This window comes from Salmo salar, chromosome ssa22, assembly GCF_905237065.1.
Source record: "Salmo salar chromosome ssa22, Ssal_v3.1, whole genome shotgun sequence".
NCBI classification, from domain to species: domain Eukaryota; kingdom Metazoa; phylum Chordata; class Actinopteri; order Salmoniformes; family Salmonidae; genus Salmo; species Salmo salar.
In genome coordinates this window covers 6,701,812-6,721,139 of record NC_059463.1, presented here as the reverse complement: position 1 = coordinate 6,721,139, position 19,328 = coordinate 6,701,812, and the positions used below count along the sequence as shown (strand labels likewise).

The 19,328-nt window shown below is 42.9% G+C and overlaps 1 protein-coding gene and 1 long non-coding RNA gene across 3 annotated transcripts in view; one reads left to right on the top strand and one right to left on the bottom strand.

Annotated features, from left to right (window-relative positions):
• The window catches only part of LOC106582685 (copine-5), a 197,002-nt gene that overhangs the window by 143,898 nt on the left and 33,776 nt on the right, over positions 1-19,328 (top strand). For both annotated transcript variants that reach the window (XM_014165982.2, XM_014165981.2), the window contains 3 exons: positions 10,794-10,835; positions 11,677-11,752; positions 18,427-18,480. In XM_014165982.2, the coding sequence (XP_014021457.1) occupies positions 10,794-10,835; positions 11,677-11,752; positions 18,427-18,480 (172 nt within the window). The remainder of the gene's footprint in view (positions 1-10,793; positions 10,836-11,676; positions 11,753-18,426; positions 18,481-19,328) is intronic.
• On the bottom strand, positions 1,796-18,859 carry LOC123729665 (uncharacterized). The gene is made up of 3 exons (XR_006761326.1): positions 18,584-18,859; positions 1,933-2,044; positions 1,796-1,826 (listed from the first exon to the last, which is right to left on the bottom strand). It is a non-coding gene; the product is annotated as an uncharacterized lncRNA (long non-coding RNA).

The following is a 19,328-nucleotide window of genomic DNA, read 5'->3' as shown; positions in this document are numbered from 1 at the left end:
CTCCTCGATGTTGGCCGAGAGAACACTTGCCCCTCTCCTATTTGGACGCAAGCCATCCAAAACTTGGGCCTCACCCAGAATTTGTCAAAATTGTCAATGATCTCCAAATCCATCGAGGAACAGCAGGATTTAAGCCAGTAGCGTAGACCGAGGAGACGACTAAAGTCTGACGTGCTTATACTCGGTGATCAGAAACAGTGATCTACAAGAACTAACCACGATGTGAGACAAGCTTTGACAGTGACAGCCAGGTAATCGAGTTAGCCTGCTAATGTTAGCTCCAGGAGCTGATATAACCCAGCCGAACACAGTGTGTTAAGAACAGCACTAACACCGTGGTCCCGAAATAAAACGTTTAAAACAAATGTTTTAAAGGTACAAAATGTATGTATCTTAGGAATATAAAATGTAGAAGTGTTTTTTTTGAAGTATAAAGCACAGTGGTGTGTCGCTACTCCAAACTTTCTGCTTCTTACTTCCTGGTCACTTTAACTTTGACAGGTAATTAACATCACCAGTACATTTCTCTTAGCCATGTACACTCTTATGTCCATAGCGGGTTGCGTTTGCGGATTGACAGTGATTAAAAGTTGAGGTGCAGCCAGAAATGACAAGAAATGCATTTCAAGAAGCAAAATGGCAGTCAACGATTTTAAACCAAAAGGAAGCTTTACTAAAGTATTTATTTAACAACGGGCTGATATCAGTGTTTAAAGAGGAGATCTGGTTGTGATTTTTGCACTGAATGGCCTGGTCTCGGGGATAAGCTTTTAGCCATAGTGTTAACAGTCAACATAAGCACATGGTAATCTCCACATGTCGTTCTGTCAGGGTTCCACTTACCACTATAAAGCCCCCTGAAACGGTAAGCTGGAGATGATAGGCCCTAAGACCATTAGGCCGTAAGATAGGCCCTATGACCACTTAAAGCTAGAATCCTTCATTAAAACAGTAACAAAGCGGATACCCCACTTCTTTTTAGGTAAAAAGCTGGAGGTCCTGGAGAAATGTAACCACTCTAAAATTCATAGACAGAGCTATGGTTACATGGGCTGTTCATCCATGATATCACACTTCTAGTTTTGAGGCTATACAGTGTTTGTTTACATTTACATTGTTTGCAAACATTTGAGTAAAGCAAGCTTATATTTTGGGTTCTGATGGGGTACGACAGTTGAACTGAGCTCATGAGTCATCTATAAGTTATATTCTTCAAGAATCAATGGGTATATATCATTCATTTAGAAGTTAAATGAATGTAGCAACTAAGGGAAAGGGGGATACCTACTCAGTTGTACAACTGAAATGTGTCTTCCGCATTTAACCCAACCCCTCTGAATCAGAGAGGTGCGGGTGGCTGCCTTAATCGACACCCACGTCTTCGGCGCCTGGGGGACACTGGGTTAACTGTCTTGCTCAGGGGCAGAATGACAGATTTTTACCTTGTCAGCTCGGGGATTCAATCCAGCAACCTTTCGGTTACTGGCCCAACGCTCCAACCAAAAAGCAGCCAACAAGTGTTGTAAAAAGCATTCCAGGTGAAGCTGGTTGAGAGAATGCCAAGTGTGCAAAGCTGTCATGAAGGCAAATGGTGGCTACTTTGAAGAATCTCAAAATATAAAATATGTTTTGATTTAACACTTTTTTGGTTACTACATGATTTCATGTGTTATTTCACAGTTTTGATGTCTTCACTATTATTTTACAATGTAGAAAATAGTAAAATCAAGAAAAACCCTTGAATGAGTAGGTGTTTCCAAACTTTTGACAGATACTGCAAGTTTGATGTAACTTACTCTGTGGATGATGTCTGCTGAATGGATATACTGCAAAACAGACAAATATTTACAACTGCATATAGTACCTATGACAACCTATACCTGCACCTATCAAAACACACACACACAGGCGCAAACACAGACACACGCCTACCTTGAGACCCCGGAGGATCTGGTATATGAGGAACTGAACGTGGTCGTCCGTCAGTTTCTGACACTTGACAATATTGTTGAGGTCCGCCCCCATCAGGTGGATCACCAGGTACCTGACAATCACAACCCAAAATAAGGAAAGACGGGTCTAATGCTCTAACCACTAGGCTGGATTCTAGCTTTAAGAGATGAGATGGTGATATAGCAAAATGCACTTCAGATATATGGCTTATGTAAGACATAAGAACAACAGAGAGAGGGGAGTTTAGATAGGGAGGAAGACAGAAAGAAAGGGAGGAGGAGGACTTAAACATGAGTCGACTATACAGAAAGAGAGGAAGAATAAGAAAGCGAGAGAGAAATGAGAAACTGGATTTATTTTTTTAAAGACCATACATGTTGGATGCTACTTGCTCTGTACAGGTCAAAGCAGGATTCCCTATAGCCTGCCTTCCTGCCTTCTCTCACTCCCCCTCGCTCTCTCTCTCTTGTTCTCTCCTTCCCCCCTTTCTCTCTCCCTTCTCAGAAAAGGCTGAGTTGCTTAGCCTTCTGTGACAAATTACTACACCCAAATTCTGCAGAAATAAATCCAAATATCATTCCCAGGCTTTGTCTCTGTCTAGATATAAATGTATTGGGGGTGCCCCAAAGGACTGTGGGTAAACAGGTCGGGGTGTCAGCCGACAAATCAAATATCAGACATAGTGAGGTCATCACCCTGTCAGAACCAATCAGACATGGGGGATTGAGATGTGTTACAGGAGAGCCTTTCCTAGAATGCCTAGAATGCCTCTAACACACAAACACACACAGACACAAAAACAAAAATACACACACGCACAAACACAGGCATGTGCGCACGTGCACACTTTAGCACGGACACACGTGTATGCACCCACACCACATGCATACACACACACGAACACACATGCGCGTACACACACACACACACTCCGCCTCAGTGTGAGTGAAATAGGATCTGACAGGGGCAGACCTGGAAACACTACATGTGTCATGAGATATCACAAAGCCCAGAGCAGAGAACAGCCAACCGGTTACACACTTGGTTTGTGTGGGTGTGTGTGTGTGTGTGTGCATGCATGCATGTGTAGGTGGTGTGTTCAGTATAATGTGTATGTTGTGTGGTTTATATCTCGTGGCTATGTTCATCTGGTTTAGCATCAATCCATATCGTAAATGACAAGTACCAACAGGCTGTGATTTGTAGACAGAGAGTCAAGACACCACACAACCAACAGACTAATTTATTAATATAGCATGTAGATGTACCCTGTCCTCTCCTTGAGTGTCCTGAGAAGACGGGGATGAGAGGAAAGGAGAGGAAATGGGAATGTGGTGAATTTAGCCCGTCCTGCCTACGCTGCCTATATGCTTCAGAGGACATTCCATCCCAGGACCGTCTTCCTCATTAGCATGGTAGTCTATATGAGTCTGTCCGAGTCAAAGCAACTATTTCTTCCGAGGCCGGAGATCGCAAACAGAGCCATGAAATTAGGACTGAAGTGGTGTTGTTTTTCACAAGCTTAGTAGCTCATGTACTCATTCGTAATCTCTTGTGGGGTGTGTTAGGGTATTAGTGAAGGAGACATTTGCCCGTTTGAATCAGCATCTTAAATGAGGTTAGGAACTCCACTTGGAAGATTGGTTTATTAGAGAGACAACATGAGGGTTTTTAAAGCATGATTTCACTGGGAAGACATGACTCACAAGACAGCAACAGATGAAGACATCCTGCCTTGCGTTACTGTTACAGTGTATGTTTGGTCTGGAGTACACTCATTGGAAAAAAAAGGTGCTGTCTAGAATCTAAAAGGATTCTTTTGCTGTCTCCATAGGAGAATCCTTTGGATAACCCCTTTTTGGTTCCACTTGGATCCCAAAAGGGTTCTACCTGAAACCAATAAGGGTTCTCCTAATGGGGACAGCCGCAGAACCCTTTTAGAACTTTTTTTTCTGAGTGTACAGACCTGTTACTGCTTGGCGGACAGTCAAAGAGAGGATGACTGATAGGGCCTGCAGGGCATGGTGTCTTTCATGTTCCTCTCCGACATAACACACACGCATGCACACACACACACACGCATAAGTGATAATGCACGAGAATCCGGTGTTTGAAGGATATATTGGCACGGGGGTTGTTAGGCCCGAGATGAAGTCGAGGGCTGGCAAACCATGTCAACAATGCATAAATTATTTATTCCAATGCTAATTGCTTACAGCATCAATTAAAAACTTGTCACGACTTGTCAAAACAACCATTACAAACCACATTCGTAAAGGACATTCATAAAGGACTTCATTCGGTTATATTATAGGATAGTGTTTTGTTTCAGGGCTGGTGACAAAACACTTTCACCTCTGTGCCTTTTGGAGAAAAAAAAACATTAAATCTGTTTTGTTTTTGTTTTATATAGTTGTTCTTTTTCAATCCATTTTTTTTTTTTTACATTTAAATAAAACACTGGGTCAGCTGATTTAGGAGAAGTTACTATTAACAAATGTATGTAGGATCTGAATCATCATCAACCAGTCATTCGTTCTAAATGTTCCATTGTCATACTGGCTGGCAACGTTCTTATCCCTTGCTTGCTACCTAGCCAACTACGGCTAACTTACAGACACGTCAAAAAGTGCAGCCAGAATAACAGCAAAGTAGCTGCTTTGGCATTTGTTTAAGCTGTTTTCAAGTCACATTTTTTGGGGATACATCCATAACAATGAGCTAATGAGGCGTGATTTCGCCTGGTATAGAAAATATGCTCACTCGTCAGGACACTGTTCAGAGGAGCTAGCCAACAACACAACAAACACAATCACTTCAAACTGAAGCTGGAAAGACTGCAAACAAGCTGCACTTTGTTTCGTTTTACCTTTTTTCAATTGACATTTCTTTGTATATATAGCCATAAAAATTATGCAAGCTGATTCATGATTTCGATTGGCTGTGAAACGCTGCCTGCCTGTCTGTCTCGTTCCGACTTCCGACACGTTCATTACTATGGGACAGCTGGAGATTGAATTTGAATATTCAAACAATGTTGCAAATGTCAGAGAGACAGACAGCAAGGTTTATACAACTCTCCTCTGTTGAAAACGAATTGTTAGTCTAAAAGAAATGTGAGATAATGTCTAGATGCTTTTTATATTGGAGATCCATTTTTTAAAGTGCCTGGCTGGGATGATGAGACAGTGGATTGCGCAGTCAGATTGAACTGCCATCCAGGACCTCTATACCAGGCGGTGTCAGAGGAAGGCCCTAAAAATGGTCAAATCCACCCTAGTCATAGACTGTTCTCTTTGCTACCGCACGGAAAGCGATACCAGAGCGCCAAGTCTAGGTCCAAAAGGCTAAACAGCCCCTACCCCCAAGCCATAAGACTCCTGAACAGCTAATCAAATGACTATCCAGACTATTTGCATTGTCCCCCCCCCCCCACCCTCTTTTACGCTGCTGCTACTCTGTTTATTATCTATTCATAGTCACTTTAACTCTACCTACATGTACATATTACCTCAATTACCTCGCTACTGTTATTTTACTGCTGCTCTTTAATTATTTGTTATTTACATTTTTTTACTTATCTATTTTTTACTTAACACTTATTTTTCTTAAAACTGTTGAGTTTGAAATAGGCATTTTAACGTCATATATTTAGTCGGTGGTAACTTGTGGAATAGACACCTGTTGGAATGCCGTTTTAACCAATCAGCATTCAGGATTAGACTAACCCGTTGTATAAACACACACACACACACTTCTTAGTTGATAGATCCTCTGGGGAAAAGGCTCACAACCTTGAAGATACTGCCACTACAGGTAGAAGAGAGGAGGGGGGAGAGAGATGCAGGGAGCGAGGGAGGGAGGTAATATGTTAGATGTGGCTCTTTTTCTTAGCGGCAGAAAACATCTCTGATGTCTAACATTTTATAGTGGGTTGATGTGGAAATGGGGAGAGTAGGCAGAGGAGGGGAGGGAAGGGGGGAGGGAGCGAAAGAAAGACGGAGAGGGAAGTATTTTAGCTGTGCCACTCTTTGGCTCTGATGTCCCTTAGTTAGAATCTCATCTGTGTTTAGTGGGGGCTGGGGGAGAAAGGGGAGCGGGGCGAGACGAGGAAAGGAGAGAGAAAGATTAAACCGAGAGAAGGATGAAGCGATGCTTCTAAAATTTTATAAGTCTGCAAAAAAAAAAATCTCAACGGCATCGCGTTTGTCACCCCCATCATCGATTTGTCATCTGCTTTTGGGGAAATGTGACGGCAGGTATTTTTAACCTGAGCAAATTATCATTCGCTGCGGTGTAGCTCCGAATGTTTCCTTCTCATAGATGTAAGTTGATCCTTCCTCTTTTGAAAATATCAGCAACAAGCCATAGGCTCTGATTCTACCGATACAACATTTCTTGCAACCATGCCAGTGTGAAACTTTATCTTAGAGTTCCTAACAGTCATAGATGAAAATGTATTAAAATAAGGTGAAAATATATTTACATTTTTCAAATCCATTACACATGCTTGTGGAGAGTGTTGGATTAGATGTACAGTACCAGTCAGAAGTTTAGACACACCTACTCATTCCAGGGTTTTTCTTTATTTTTACTATTTTCTACATTGTAGAATAATAGTGAAGACAAAAAATAACACATATGGAATCACGTAGTAAGCAAAAAAGTGTTAAGCAAATCAAAATATATTTTATATTTGAGATTCTTCAAAGTAGCCACCATTTGCCTTGATGACAGCTTTGCACACTCTTGGCATCCTCTCAACCAGCACCATGAATGCATTTAAATTAACAGATGTGCCTTGTTAAAAGTTAATTTGTGGAATTTATTTCCTTCTTAATGCATTTGAGCCAATCAGTTGTGCTGTGACAAGGTAGGGGTGGTATACAGAAGATAGCCCTATTTTGTAAAAGACCAAGTCCATATTATGGCAAGAACAGCTCAAATAAGCAAAGAGATACGACAGTCAGTCATTACTTTAAGACATGAAGGTCAGTCAATTCGGAAAATTTCAAGAACTTTTAAAGTTTCTTCAAATGCAGTCGCAAAACCCATCAAGCGTTATGATGAAACTAGCTCTCATAAAGACTGCCACAGGAAAAGAAGACCCAGAGTTACCTCTGCTGCAGAGGATAAGTTCATTAGTTAACTACACCTCAGATATTGCAGTTCAAATAAATGCTTCACAGAGTTCAAGTAACAGACACATCTCAACATCAACTGTTTAGAGGAGACTGCGTGAATCAGGCCTTCGTGGTCGAATAGCTTTAAAGAAACCACTACTAAAGGACACCAATAAGAAGAAGAGACTGACTTGGGCCAAGAAACACGAGCAATGGACATTAGACCTGTGGAAATCTGTCCTTTGGTCTGATGAGTCCAAATTTGAGATTTTTGGTTCCAACCACCATGTCTGTGAGACACAGAGTAGGTGAACGGATGATCTCCGCATGTGTGGTTCCCAACGTGAAGCATGGAGGAGGAGGTGTGATGGCGTGGGGGTGCTTTGCTGGTGACACTGTCGGTCATTTATTTAGAATTGAAGGCACACTTAACCAGCATGGTTACCACAGTATTCTGCAGCGATACGTCATCCCATCTGGTTTGCGCTTAGTGGGATTATTTGTTTTTCCAACAGGACAATGACCCAACACACCTCTAGGCTGTGTAAGGGCTATTTGACCAAGAAGGAGAGTGATGGAGTCCTGCATCAGATGACCTGGCCTCCACAATCACCCGACCTCAACCCAATTGAGATGGTTTGGGATGAGTTAGACCACAGAGTGAAGGAAAAGCAGTCAGCGAGTGCTCAGTATATGTGGAAACTCCTTCAAGACTTGGAAAAGCATTCCAGGTGAAGCTGGAATGCCAAGCGTGTGCAAAGCTGTCATCAAAGTAAATGGTGGCTACTTTGAAAAATCTCAAATCTAAAATGTATTTTGATTTGTTTAACCCCTTTTTGGTTACTGCATGATTCCATATGTGTTATTTCATAGTTATGTCTTCACTATTATTCTACAATGTAGTACAAATAAAGAAAAACCTTTGAATGAGTACTGTAGTTGTGTCCAAAAGTTTAACTGGCCGTGCTGCTGCTCCAGTTCTGACCTGTTCACCGGACGTGTTACCTGTCCCAGACCTGCTGTTTTCAACTCTCTAGAGACAGCAGGAGTGGTAGAGATACTCTCAATGATCGGCTATGAAAAGCCAACTGACATTTACTCCTGAGGTGCTGACCTGTTGCACCCTCGACAACTACTGTGATTATTATTATTTGACCTTGCTGGTCATCTATGAACATTTGAACATCTTGGCCGTGTTCTGTTATAATCTCCACCCGGCACAGCCAGAAGAGGACTGGCCACCCCTCATAGCCTGGCTCCTCTCTAGGTTTCTTCCTAGGTTTTGGCCTTTCTAGGGAGTTTTTCCTAGCCACCGTGCATCTACACCTGCATTGCTTGCTGTTTGGGGTTTTAGGCTGGGTTTATGTACAGCACTTTGAGATATCAGCTGATGTAAGAAGGGCTTTATAAATCAATTTGATTTGATACTGTATGTTGACAGATAGATATTTCAGTGGACCAGAGAAATCATCTTTCTGCTGCTCCCTTGAAAAATAGATTATCATCGCAATGGGACTCATCTGGTTAAATAAAGTATCAATAAAATAAAATCCTCACGACTTGCCCCTTTCATAGTCTGTCAGTTTATAATGAAAAGTACAATCTCTTGTTTCCCTCTCTTTAATATGATCATTATGTTGTTGTTTTTTCCAAGGAATTGTGAGTAATGAATGCTGCTGTTGTCTGTTTAGGAGTGAAACGGGAAAATCACCAAGCCTTGAAATTACACAGCATGGAGCTGCAGAGACCTGGCTTCCTGAGTGTTATTGTCAAGGAGGCTTGTTTGTTTATTAGGGGCTTGAAAAGCCTAAGTGAAAACTAACTAATGACCTTGTTGGTGAGGTGAGGCAGGGCCGTACACAGACATTTGGAGGCCTTTATTTTCTGCAAAATCACACTCACCCCACTGTAAGCAAGATGTTTAGCCTACTGCTCCAAGAGCCAGCAAAGAGGGGTGGGCTATCAATTTATCATGGTGAATGTATATTATGTAAATCAGCTAGTTAGCTATGCTGTTGAAGCAATCGAACTAGTATTTACCGGTGATTTGCGTTTGTTCTGCTGCTGGCATCTTGCTTTTAGGCCTACTAAGAAACAGTCCAGTTGAAGCCTTTCATATGTTCCTGACTGTGAGATGACACATGCAACTCAAAAGGGAGCCACTACTACACTACCATTCAGCAAAGGTAGCTTCTGCCAGCAGGTCGAGTGCAGTGCGCGCTCGTGTGAGGGCAGAATCTTACAAGATTAAAAAATGAGAAATGACCTAGTTTGCAATTCATTTAAATAATAAGAGAGAAAATAGACTACAAGTGAAATAAAAGTTGAATCATTCAACAACAAAAAACAGCAATCTGAAAGGGCACTTTTCTCATAGGAGGGCAAAAGGGCAGGTGCTTAGGTAACCTGATGTGCGTGTGTGCGGCTTAGTTGGTAGAGCATGGCGCTTGCATCGCCAGAGTTGTGGGTTCCATTCCCATGGGGACTAGATTGAAAAAAAAGCACAAATGTGTATTCTCTCACTACTGTAAGTTGCTCTGGATAAGAGCAGGTGCTCAGTCTGCTAAATGACTAAAATGTAAATGTTATTGCAGTCAAAAATGTGATTTCCTGTGTTTTATACAGTATATACTCTCACTACCCACACTCACTATGAGGTTGGAATAATACTGTAAAAAGTATGATTATGATAATGCCCTTTTAGCGTTAGAGCTGTTTGAAAATATCCGCTGACATTTCAGCCTGTTTTGGTGGGATGGTGTTTTGGCCTGCCTGGTGACATCACCAAACGATAAATTAGTTAATAGACCAATAAGAAAGAGCGTACCAAACATCTCTGCCAATAACAGCTAGTTTTCAGTTTTCCCCTCCCTACACAGACCACTCCCAGACAGTCCTATCAAAAGTCTTGCTTGAGACATTTCTCTTTGCTAAGAAGCTATTTTTGTTTCTTTTTGACCATTTTAATTGAAAACAATCACAGTAAGGTTCATTCTTACCCAGACATTATTTGATATTGAGATCAAAAACAGTTGCATTGGACCTTTAAGAAAAGGCTGTAATGATCATTCCTCTCTGTCTTGTTTGATGTTTGTTTAAAGCAGTGCAGAACAAACACACACACACACAATCACGACACCTGCCTCAGGACATGTTCCTCTTTTCAGCTTTGACTGATGAGTCAATCCACAGCGGCAATCTTAAGCAGCTTGAACCCAATTACTCAGAATGTGTGTTTGTGTGCGTGCATTTGTGTTTTCTACAAGGTTCTTAGGACACCCATCTTCTAAAGCATATCTGACCACTCAAGCAAGACATTCCACTATACTAATTACTTCATAAATAATGACCAACAGCCAAAGTTAAATAGCCTACAATAGCTCTATGTATTACTTATAACAATGGACAGATGGTGATTCATTGTTATATTTCTACCATGTCTCTTGTGTGTTACACCCACAAGCCATAGATAGGTGCTGTAGATTGCCTAACATCTGTAACGTGTGTGTTTTCACAATGCAGATATTGATTTATCAGTCTGTAAAGTGAAGCTCAACAGCCTGACCTGAATAGCCTGAATTTTTAACCTTTGACCCCAAATGTCATTTATTTCACCTCCTCTTTCGTATCACATGTTTGACTCTCTGGTCTATGACAACCTTGAGCAAAGGATGCTTCGGTAACATCCGTCTGTTGGTGTGTTTTCTGTCGTTCCAGAACGATCAAGATCGAGGTGTATGACTGGGACCGAGATGGCAGGTGAGTGCAGATGATGGTCGGATGGATTAGGAGGAGAGGGAGGTTCAAGTCAACGGTTTGTAATCAATATGTGTTCTCATGGATTCACAACATTGATTTTGTCTTTAGTAGTCATTGTAATACACTGAACAGCTTCCTAATATTGAGTTGCACCCCCTCTTTCGCCCTCAGAAAAGCTTAAATTCATTGGGTCATGGCCTCTACAAGGTGTCGGAAGCGTTCCACAGGGACGCTGGCCCATGTTGACTCCAATGCTTCCCATAGTTGTGTCAAGTTGGCTGGATGTCCTTTGGGTGGTGGACCATTCTTGATACACACGGAAACTGTTGAGCGTGAAAAACCCAGCAGCGTTGCAGTTCTTGACACAAACCGGTGCGCCTGGCACGTACTACCGTACCCCATTCGAAGGCACATAATTTTTTTGTCACCCTCTGAATGGCACAAATTCACAATCCATGTCTCACGGCTTAGAAATCCTTCTTTAACCCATCTCCTCCCCTTCATCTACACTGATTGAATTGTATTTAGCAAGTGACATCAATGAGGGATCATAGCTTTCACCTGGATTCACCTGCTCAGTCTATGTCATGGAAAGAGCAGGTGTTCCTAATGTTATGTGCACTCGGTGTATGTTTCACTAGTAGTTTATTATTGGTCCAGAGGAACCTGAATGTAATATAGCCATGTTTATCCTATAACTTTCACTAGCTCAAACCTAAATGAATGGTGAAACAAAGTCGTACCGATTATGTTATTGGAATTACGGATGTCTTCCGGCTTCTCCCCGTCCTCCCTCCACCTTCTCTCTCCTGTCTTTTCTCCTCTCTCCTCTCTCTGTCAGCCATGACTTCATAGGGGATTTCACCACTAGTTACCGGGAGCTGGCTCGAGGCCAGAGCCAGTTCAATGTCTATGAGGTGAGCTTTTCTTTCATTTATTTCATCAGAGAGCTTCTGTTAGGGGGTCCTAAAGTTTAGGGCTGCGTCCCAAATGTATTTATTTAACAAGAATCATACCCTTGATGTCCTCTTTTGCAAGGGGGACCTAGGCAAGGTCGGGTGATAACTAATGACACCCCATTCCCTATAGTGCACTACTTTTAACCAGGTCCCATAGGATTAAAATGATGCACTAAATAGGGAACAGGGTGCCATTTGGGATGCAAACTAAAACTCCTCAACTTCAGTCCTCCAGGATCACAGATGAAGTGTCTGTTGTTTTCATCCATGCTGCCTTTTCTTTACGCCTCTGGTCTAAATCAATGGCTAATTGACTGGGAAACCAATGTTACTGTTGTCCTCAAGCATTAGAGTTCTTGAGCAATTAGGAATGTGTATAGAAAGTCTTACCTTATCCTATGACTGTTGCTTTAGGAATGCCTCTGGAAAGTCCTCTAATACCTAACACGTGTATTTGAAGAGACTCTATGCATGACATGCAGGAGGTTCAAAGACAGCGTTACAAATATTTCAATAACCTTACTGCATCACAACTCTCCTCCATCACCCCCCCCCCCCCCCCACACACCTCCTCCCTGTCCTCACCCTCGTTCACCCTGCTCTATTCTTGTTTATGTGTTTATTTTGCAGTAGAACTAATGAATGCTCCTCTCTGATCCCTCTGGTCCCTACCGACACACACACGAATGCACACATGCAAACACACACACACACACACACAGTTTTGTTCTGTCAGAATTATAGAGAAACCATCTCCGCATCGTATAACGTCAGCAGAGATTTATTCCATGCATTCATAATTCCCTTTGTTTAAGACTGTGTGTGTGTGTGTGTGTGTGTGTGTGTGTGTGTGTGTGTGTGTGTGTGTGTGTGTGTGTGTGTGTGTGTGTGTGTGTGTGTGTGTGTGTGTGTGTGTGTGTGCGTGTGCGTGCGTGCGTGCTTCTGTCCCCAACCAAGGAGGGCCTACAGTAGCACCTAGATCTTCTGCACAGATTCTGTCAGACTTGGGCCTTAACAGTGAATCTCAGTGAGACAACAATAATGGGGTTCTAAAAAGGTCCAGTTACCAGGACCACAAATACAAATTCCATCTAGACGTTGCCCTAGACAACACAAAGAACAATACCTGCCTCGGGCCTCAACATCAGCACCACAGGTAACTGTGAACGATCTGTGAGACAAGGCAAGAAGGGCCTTCTACGCCATCAAAAGGAACATACAGTACAATGTGCACAACGTAAAACACCAAATAATGCATGCAGAGCAGAATTAGGACGATACCCGCTAATTATCAAAATCCAGAAATGAGCCATTAAATTCTACAACCACCTAAAAGGAAGCAATTCTCAAACCTTCCATAACAAAGCCATCACCTACAGAGAGATGAACCTAGATAAGAGTCCTGGAGCACATTTAGACCCAACCAAATCATGAGAAAACTAAAAGATAATTACTTGACACATTGGAAAGACAGAGCAAAACTGGAATGTTATTTGTCCCTAAACAGAGAGTATACAGTGGCAGACAACATGACCACTGTGACTGACCCAAAATTAAGGAAAGTTATGTACAGACTCAGTGGGCATAACCTTGCTATTGAGAGTGGCCGCCGTAGGCAGACCTGGCTCTCAAGTGAAGTCAGGCTATGTGCACGCTGCCCAAAAAATTAGGTGGAAACCGAGCTGCGCTTCCTAACCTCCTGCCAAAAGTATGACCAGATTAGAGAGACATAAACTCAGCAAAAAAAGAAACGTCCTCTCACTGTCAACTGCGTTTATTTTCAGCAAACTTAACACGTGTAAATATTTATATGAGCATAACAAGATTTAACAACTGAGACATAAGCTGAACAAGTTCCACAGACGTGACTAACAGAAATGGAATAATGTGTCCCTGAACAAGGGGGGGGGGCAAAATCAAAAGTAACAGTCAGTATCTGGTGTGGCCACCAGCTGCATTAAGTACTGCAGTATCTCCTCCTCATGGACTGCACCAGATTGGCCAGTTCTTGCTGTGAGATGTTACCCCACTCTTCCACCAAGGCACCAGCAAGTTCCCGGACATTTCTGGGGGAATGGCCCTAGCCCTCACCCTCCGATCCAAAAGGTCCCAGACGTGCTCAATGGGATTGAGATCCGGGCTCTTCGCTGGCCATGGCAAAACACTGACATCCCTGTCTTGCAGGAAAATCACGCACAGAACGAGCAGTATGGCTGGTGGCATTGTCATGCTGGAGGGTCAAGTCAGGATGAGCCTGCAGGAAGGGTACCACATGAGGGAGGAGGATGTCTTCCCTGTAATGCACAGTGTTGAGATTGCCTGCAATGACAAAAAGCTCAGTCTGATGATGCTGTGACACACCGCCCCAAACCATGACGGACCCTCCACCTCCAAATCGATCCCGCTCCAGAGTAAAGGCCTCGGTGTAACGCTCATTCCTTTGACGATAAACGCGAATCCGTCCATCACCCCTGCTGAGACAAAACCGCGACCCGTCAGTGAAGAGCACTTTTTGCCAGTCCTGTCTGGTCCAGCGACGGTGGGTTTGTGCCCATAGGCGACATTGTTGCTGGTGATGTCTGGTGAGGACCTGCCTTACAGCAAGCCTACAAGCCCTCAGTCCAGCCTCTCTCAGCCTATTGAGGACAGTCTGAGCAATGATGGAGGGATTGTGCGTTCCTGGTGTAACTCGGGCAGTTGTTGTTGCCATCCTGTACCTGTCCTGCAGGTGTGATGTTCGGATGTACCGATCCTGTGCAGGTGTTGTTACACGTGGTCTGCCACTGCAAGGAAAATCAGCTGTCCATCCTGTCTCCCTGTAGCGCTGTCTTACGGACATTGCAATTTATTGCCCTGGCCACATCTGCAGTCCTCCTGCCTCCTTGCAGCATGTCTAAGGCACATTCACGCAGATGAGCGGGGACCGTGGGCATCTTTTTTTGTGTGTTTTTCAGAGTCAGTAGAAAGGCCTCTTTAGTGTCCTAAGTTTTCATAACTGTGACCTTAATTGCCTACCGTCTGTAAGCTGTTAATGTCTTAACGACCGTTCCACAGGTGCATGTTCATTAATTGTTTACTGTTCATTGAACAAGCATGGGAAACAGTGTTTAAACACTTTACAGTGAAGATCTGTGAAGTTTTTTGGCTTTTACGAATTATGTTTGAAAGACAGGGTTCTGAGAAAGGACCATTTTTTTGTTGCTGAGTTTATTTCCCTCAGATTACGCAGACCCACAAAGAAATCTAAAACATATCCAGTGAAGCACAAACACCATTGTAAATACAACCCATATTTATGTTCATATATTTTCCCCTCTGTACTTCAACTATTTGCGCATTGTTAGAATACTGTACATAACCATAATAAAACATTTGAAATATCTCTATTCTTCTGAAACTTTTGTGAGTTTAAAACCTGTTAGGGCTAGGGGGCAGTATTGACACGGCTGGATAAAAAACATACCCGATTTAATCTGGTTACCACTCCTACCCAGTAACTAGAATATGCATATACTTATTACATATGGATAGAAAACACCCTAAATTTTCTAAAACTGTTTGAATGGTGTCTGTGAGTATAACAGAACTCAAATGGCAGGTCAAAACCTGAGAGATTCCTTTACAGGAAGTGGCCTGTCTGACCATTTCTTGAACTTCTTTTCCATCTCTATCATTTACTAAGGATCTCTGCTCTAACGTGACACTTCCCACGTCGTCCATAGGCTCTCAGAGCCCGGGAAAAAACAGAATGTCGTCATTCCAGCCCCAGGCTGAAACACATTATCGCCTTTCTCAAGTGGCCGATCAAGGGACACTGGGCTTATGCGCGTGACCCGACCGCCCCCGCCTTTGGGATTTTTCCTCTGTTTGCCGAAAAGGAGATTCCCTGTCGGAATATTATCGCTTTTCTACGAGAAAAATGGCGTAAAAATTGATTTTAAACAGCGGTTGACATGCTTCGAAGTACGGTAATGGAATATTTAGAATTTTATTGTCACTTATTGCGCCATGCGCGCGACACTTCTTTACTATTTCGGATAGTGTCTGGAACGCACGAACAAAACGCCGCTATTCGGATATAACGATGGATTATTTTGGACCAAACCAACATTTGTTATTGAAGTAGCAGTCCTGGGTGTGCATTCTGACGAAGACAACAAAAGGTAATGAAACTTTTATAATAGTAAATATGATTATGGTGAGTGCTAAACTTGCCGGGTGTCTAAATAGCGAGCCCGTGATGCCTGGGCTATGTACTTAGAATATTGCAAAATGTGCTTTCACCAAAAAGCTATTTTAAAATCGGACATATCGAGTGCATAGAGGAGGTCTGTATCTATAATTCTTAAAATAATTGTTATGCTTTTTGTGAACGTTTATCGTGAGTAATTTAGTAAAATGTTAGCGAATTCCCCGGATGTTTGCGGGGGTATGCTAGTTCTGAACGTCACATGCTAATGTAAAAAGCTGGTTTTTGATATAAATATGAACTTGATTGAACAAAACATGCATGTATTGTATAACATAATGTCCTAGGGTTGTCATCTGATGAAGATCATCAAAGGTGAGTGCTGCATTTAGCTGTCTTCTGGGTTTTGGTGACATTATATGCTGGCTTGAAAAATGGGTGTCTGATTATTTCTGGCTTGGTACTCTGCTGACATAATCTAATGTTTTGCTTTCGTTGTAAAGCCTTTTTGAAATCGGACAGTGTGGTTAGATTAACGAGAGTCTTGTCTTTAAATAGCTGTAAAATAGTCATATGTTTGAGAAATTGAAGTAATAGGATTTTTACGGTTTTGAAAATCGCGCCACAGGCTGCCACAGGCTGCCAATCGCGCCGCAAGCGTCCCACCTAGCCCATATTAAGGTTTACTGTTAATTTCTGATTGTGTATTTCACCTTTGTTTATGATCTATTTCACTTGCTTTGGCAATGTAAACATAGAGATTTGCTGACACAGGGCACACACACACACACACACACGCACACACACACTCGCCGGCCCATCTTTTAGATGTCACCTTGCTTCTACACATGGTGTTCACCATTAGTATTACCTGGCAAAGGGACAGGAACAGTGACAGAAAGGTCCTTTAGTTTCAGCATCAGCAGGTCTCTTTTCTGTCTGCGTGTCAACCAGATTGTCTTCCCTAGATTAGATTAGGGCCTGTCACTGTCTGTCACTTCCAGGCCCCTTGGCGCTACAGGGGACCTTAATGAGACCAGGCAGGTTTTGTCTTTGGAAGCACAAACGAGAGAGGGTTTTTTCTTTAGACTTTGATTCTTACTTTGGCACCGAAACCTCCAGTGAATCTCCTGCTCATCATTCTCTCTCCCTAATTGTAAAATGACTAATGTTGTCTTGGACCAGTGGTTTGATATAATTTAGGGCTAGTTTCCCTGACTCAGATTACAGTAAACTTACTTCTGGATAAAACATCTTGCTTCTGGCAATGGGGAGCTAATGCGAGTCCTCAGTTCTCAGTCACAGTTACACATCACTCAAGTATGGTTCACCGAACCATCTCCATTACCCCTCCGTTAGACATGCAGTATGTGTGCCTCTCCTCTGTTTGTTCATGCACCGACAGTCAGTTCCCTACCATCAGTCTTCCTCCCACATCCAGCCTGTCAATAGTGTGGATCTGGCCCTCTCTCCAGCCCCATTTTCCAGTCCTGCCTTCCATCAGTCAGACCTGGGTTCAGATACTTTTGAAATCATTTGAAATACTTCAAACGTTTCCTCTAGTCTGCCTGGAGTGCCAGATGGGCGGGGTTTTGACTTTTGCAATTATTCTATTGGTTCCGTTGTACCAGGCATGCTCAATCAAACCCAGCTAAAGTATTTGAAATTATTTCAAATAGTATTTGAACCTAGGTAATGCATTAGAATGCCTCTCTATGGTGTCCCTCCCTCCTACACACCCTCTCATTATGTTGGTTACAGAACTTAATTAGGGATGGACAGAGAACAGACGGAGCGAGAGGGTGGGGCGGGGGATGCAGGGAGGGGGGGTGGAGAGAGAGGGAGAGAGAGAGAGAGAGAGAGAGAGAGAGAAAGAAAGGGAAGCAGAGATGGAGAGGGAACGGGTGTGTATATGTGGGGAGAGAGAGGGGGGAGAGAGAGAGATGGGGTAAAGAGAGAGTGGAGAGGGAGAGGAGAGAGATGGTGAGAGGGAGATTGGGAGAGAGAGAGAGAGAGAGAGAGAGAGATGGGGAGAGAGAGAGAGAGAGAGAGAGAGAGAGAGAGAAAGATGGGGAAAAGAGATGAGAGAGAGAGAAAGGGGGAGCAGAGAGATAGAGAAAATGGATTGAGAGAATTAGACAAAGAGGCTTCTTAGAAAAATACAGTACGTATACATTTTACAGTTGACTAATGAAACATGAAACCTGTATCACACCCTCTCTCTCTCTTTCAGAGAAACAGCCTTTCCCCTACAGGAGATGTATGGTACTACACTTCTCATCGCTGCCTCCTTTCTTACATAATTACTTGTTTTTTTCCTTCCTAAAAGCCCCCTGCTGTGAGGAGAATTCCCACCATGTCCACCATCCTCTAAATCTCTCCTAAATGTAACATAATTGCTTATTCTTTCTCTCTAATTTGGTCATTTCGTTTCTTGTCTTAGGTGGTGAATATCAAAAAGAAAATGAAGAAAAAGAAATATGGGAATTCTGGAACGGTGATTATAGCCTACACATTATGAGCGTTAGAACGTTGCTGTCATCCTTCGCTACTATCCATCCATCCCTCCCCCTTTTCTCTCTCCCTCACTCCTCACTCACCTCCTCTGCACTTCTTCTCCTGGTAATTATGATGGTTTTCTCTGATGATTATCTGGGCTCTGTTGAAAGGAGCAGTGCTACCAACCATAGACTGTGATTGTCAATGCAGGTTTTGCTCATTAACTGGTATCTCCTCTTCTCTCGCCTTCCTGCTAATTAAAACTTGTGAAAGATGAAGAACACACATTTCTGTCCGCTTCAGCTGTCTAAAGACATTAGACAATAGTGCCTGTCTCTGTCAGAGAAACACACAGAGCAGAGCTGTGAGCTCTTAGAGCCAGCTAACTAGCTAGTGTACTGTACGTTGTTTCGCAACATTGACAGATGGAGGGAGGACGTTGAGGGAGGAGGGGTGAGTAGGTAATGCAAAGTTAGCGAAGCGATCGAACAAGAGAGGGTGAGAGAGGTTCTTGAACAATGACAACAGCAGTGAAACGTGGGAGGAAGGAGTGGAAGAGAGGAAGAAAGGAATGAAGGAATAAAGAAAGAAAGGAAGGAAGGAAGAATATGAAAGTCTCCCCTCACCCCCCCAGGAGAGATCAGAGAGTGGGAGTAGTGGAGTTAGCATCTCGTAGCACGCGGCGGGCTAATGTGATATTGGCTCGCTACGAAGACTGATTACAGGGCCCAGATCCCACGTTCCCAGCTGCTCTCTCTCTCTCTCTCTCCCTATCATAAACCCAGATGGAGCTGTACATACGCATCCCATCCTCTCTCTCTCGCTTAATGTTGTTCTATCTGTCTC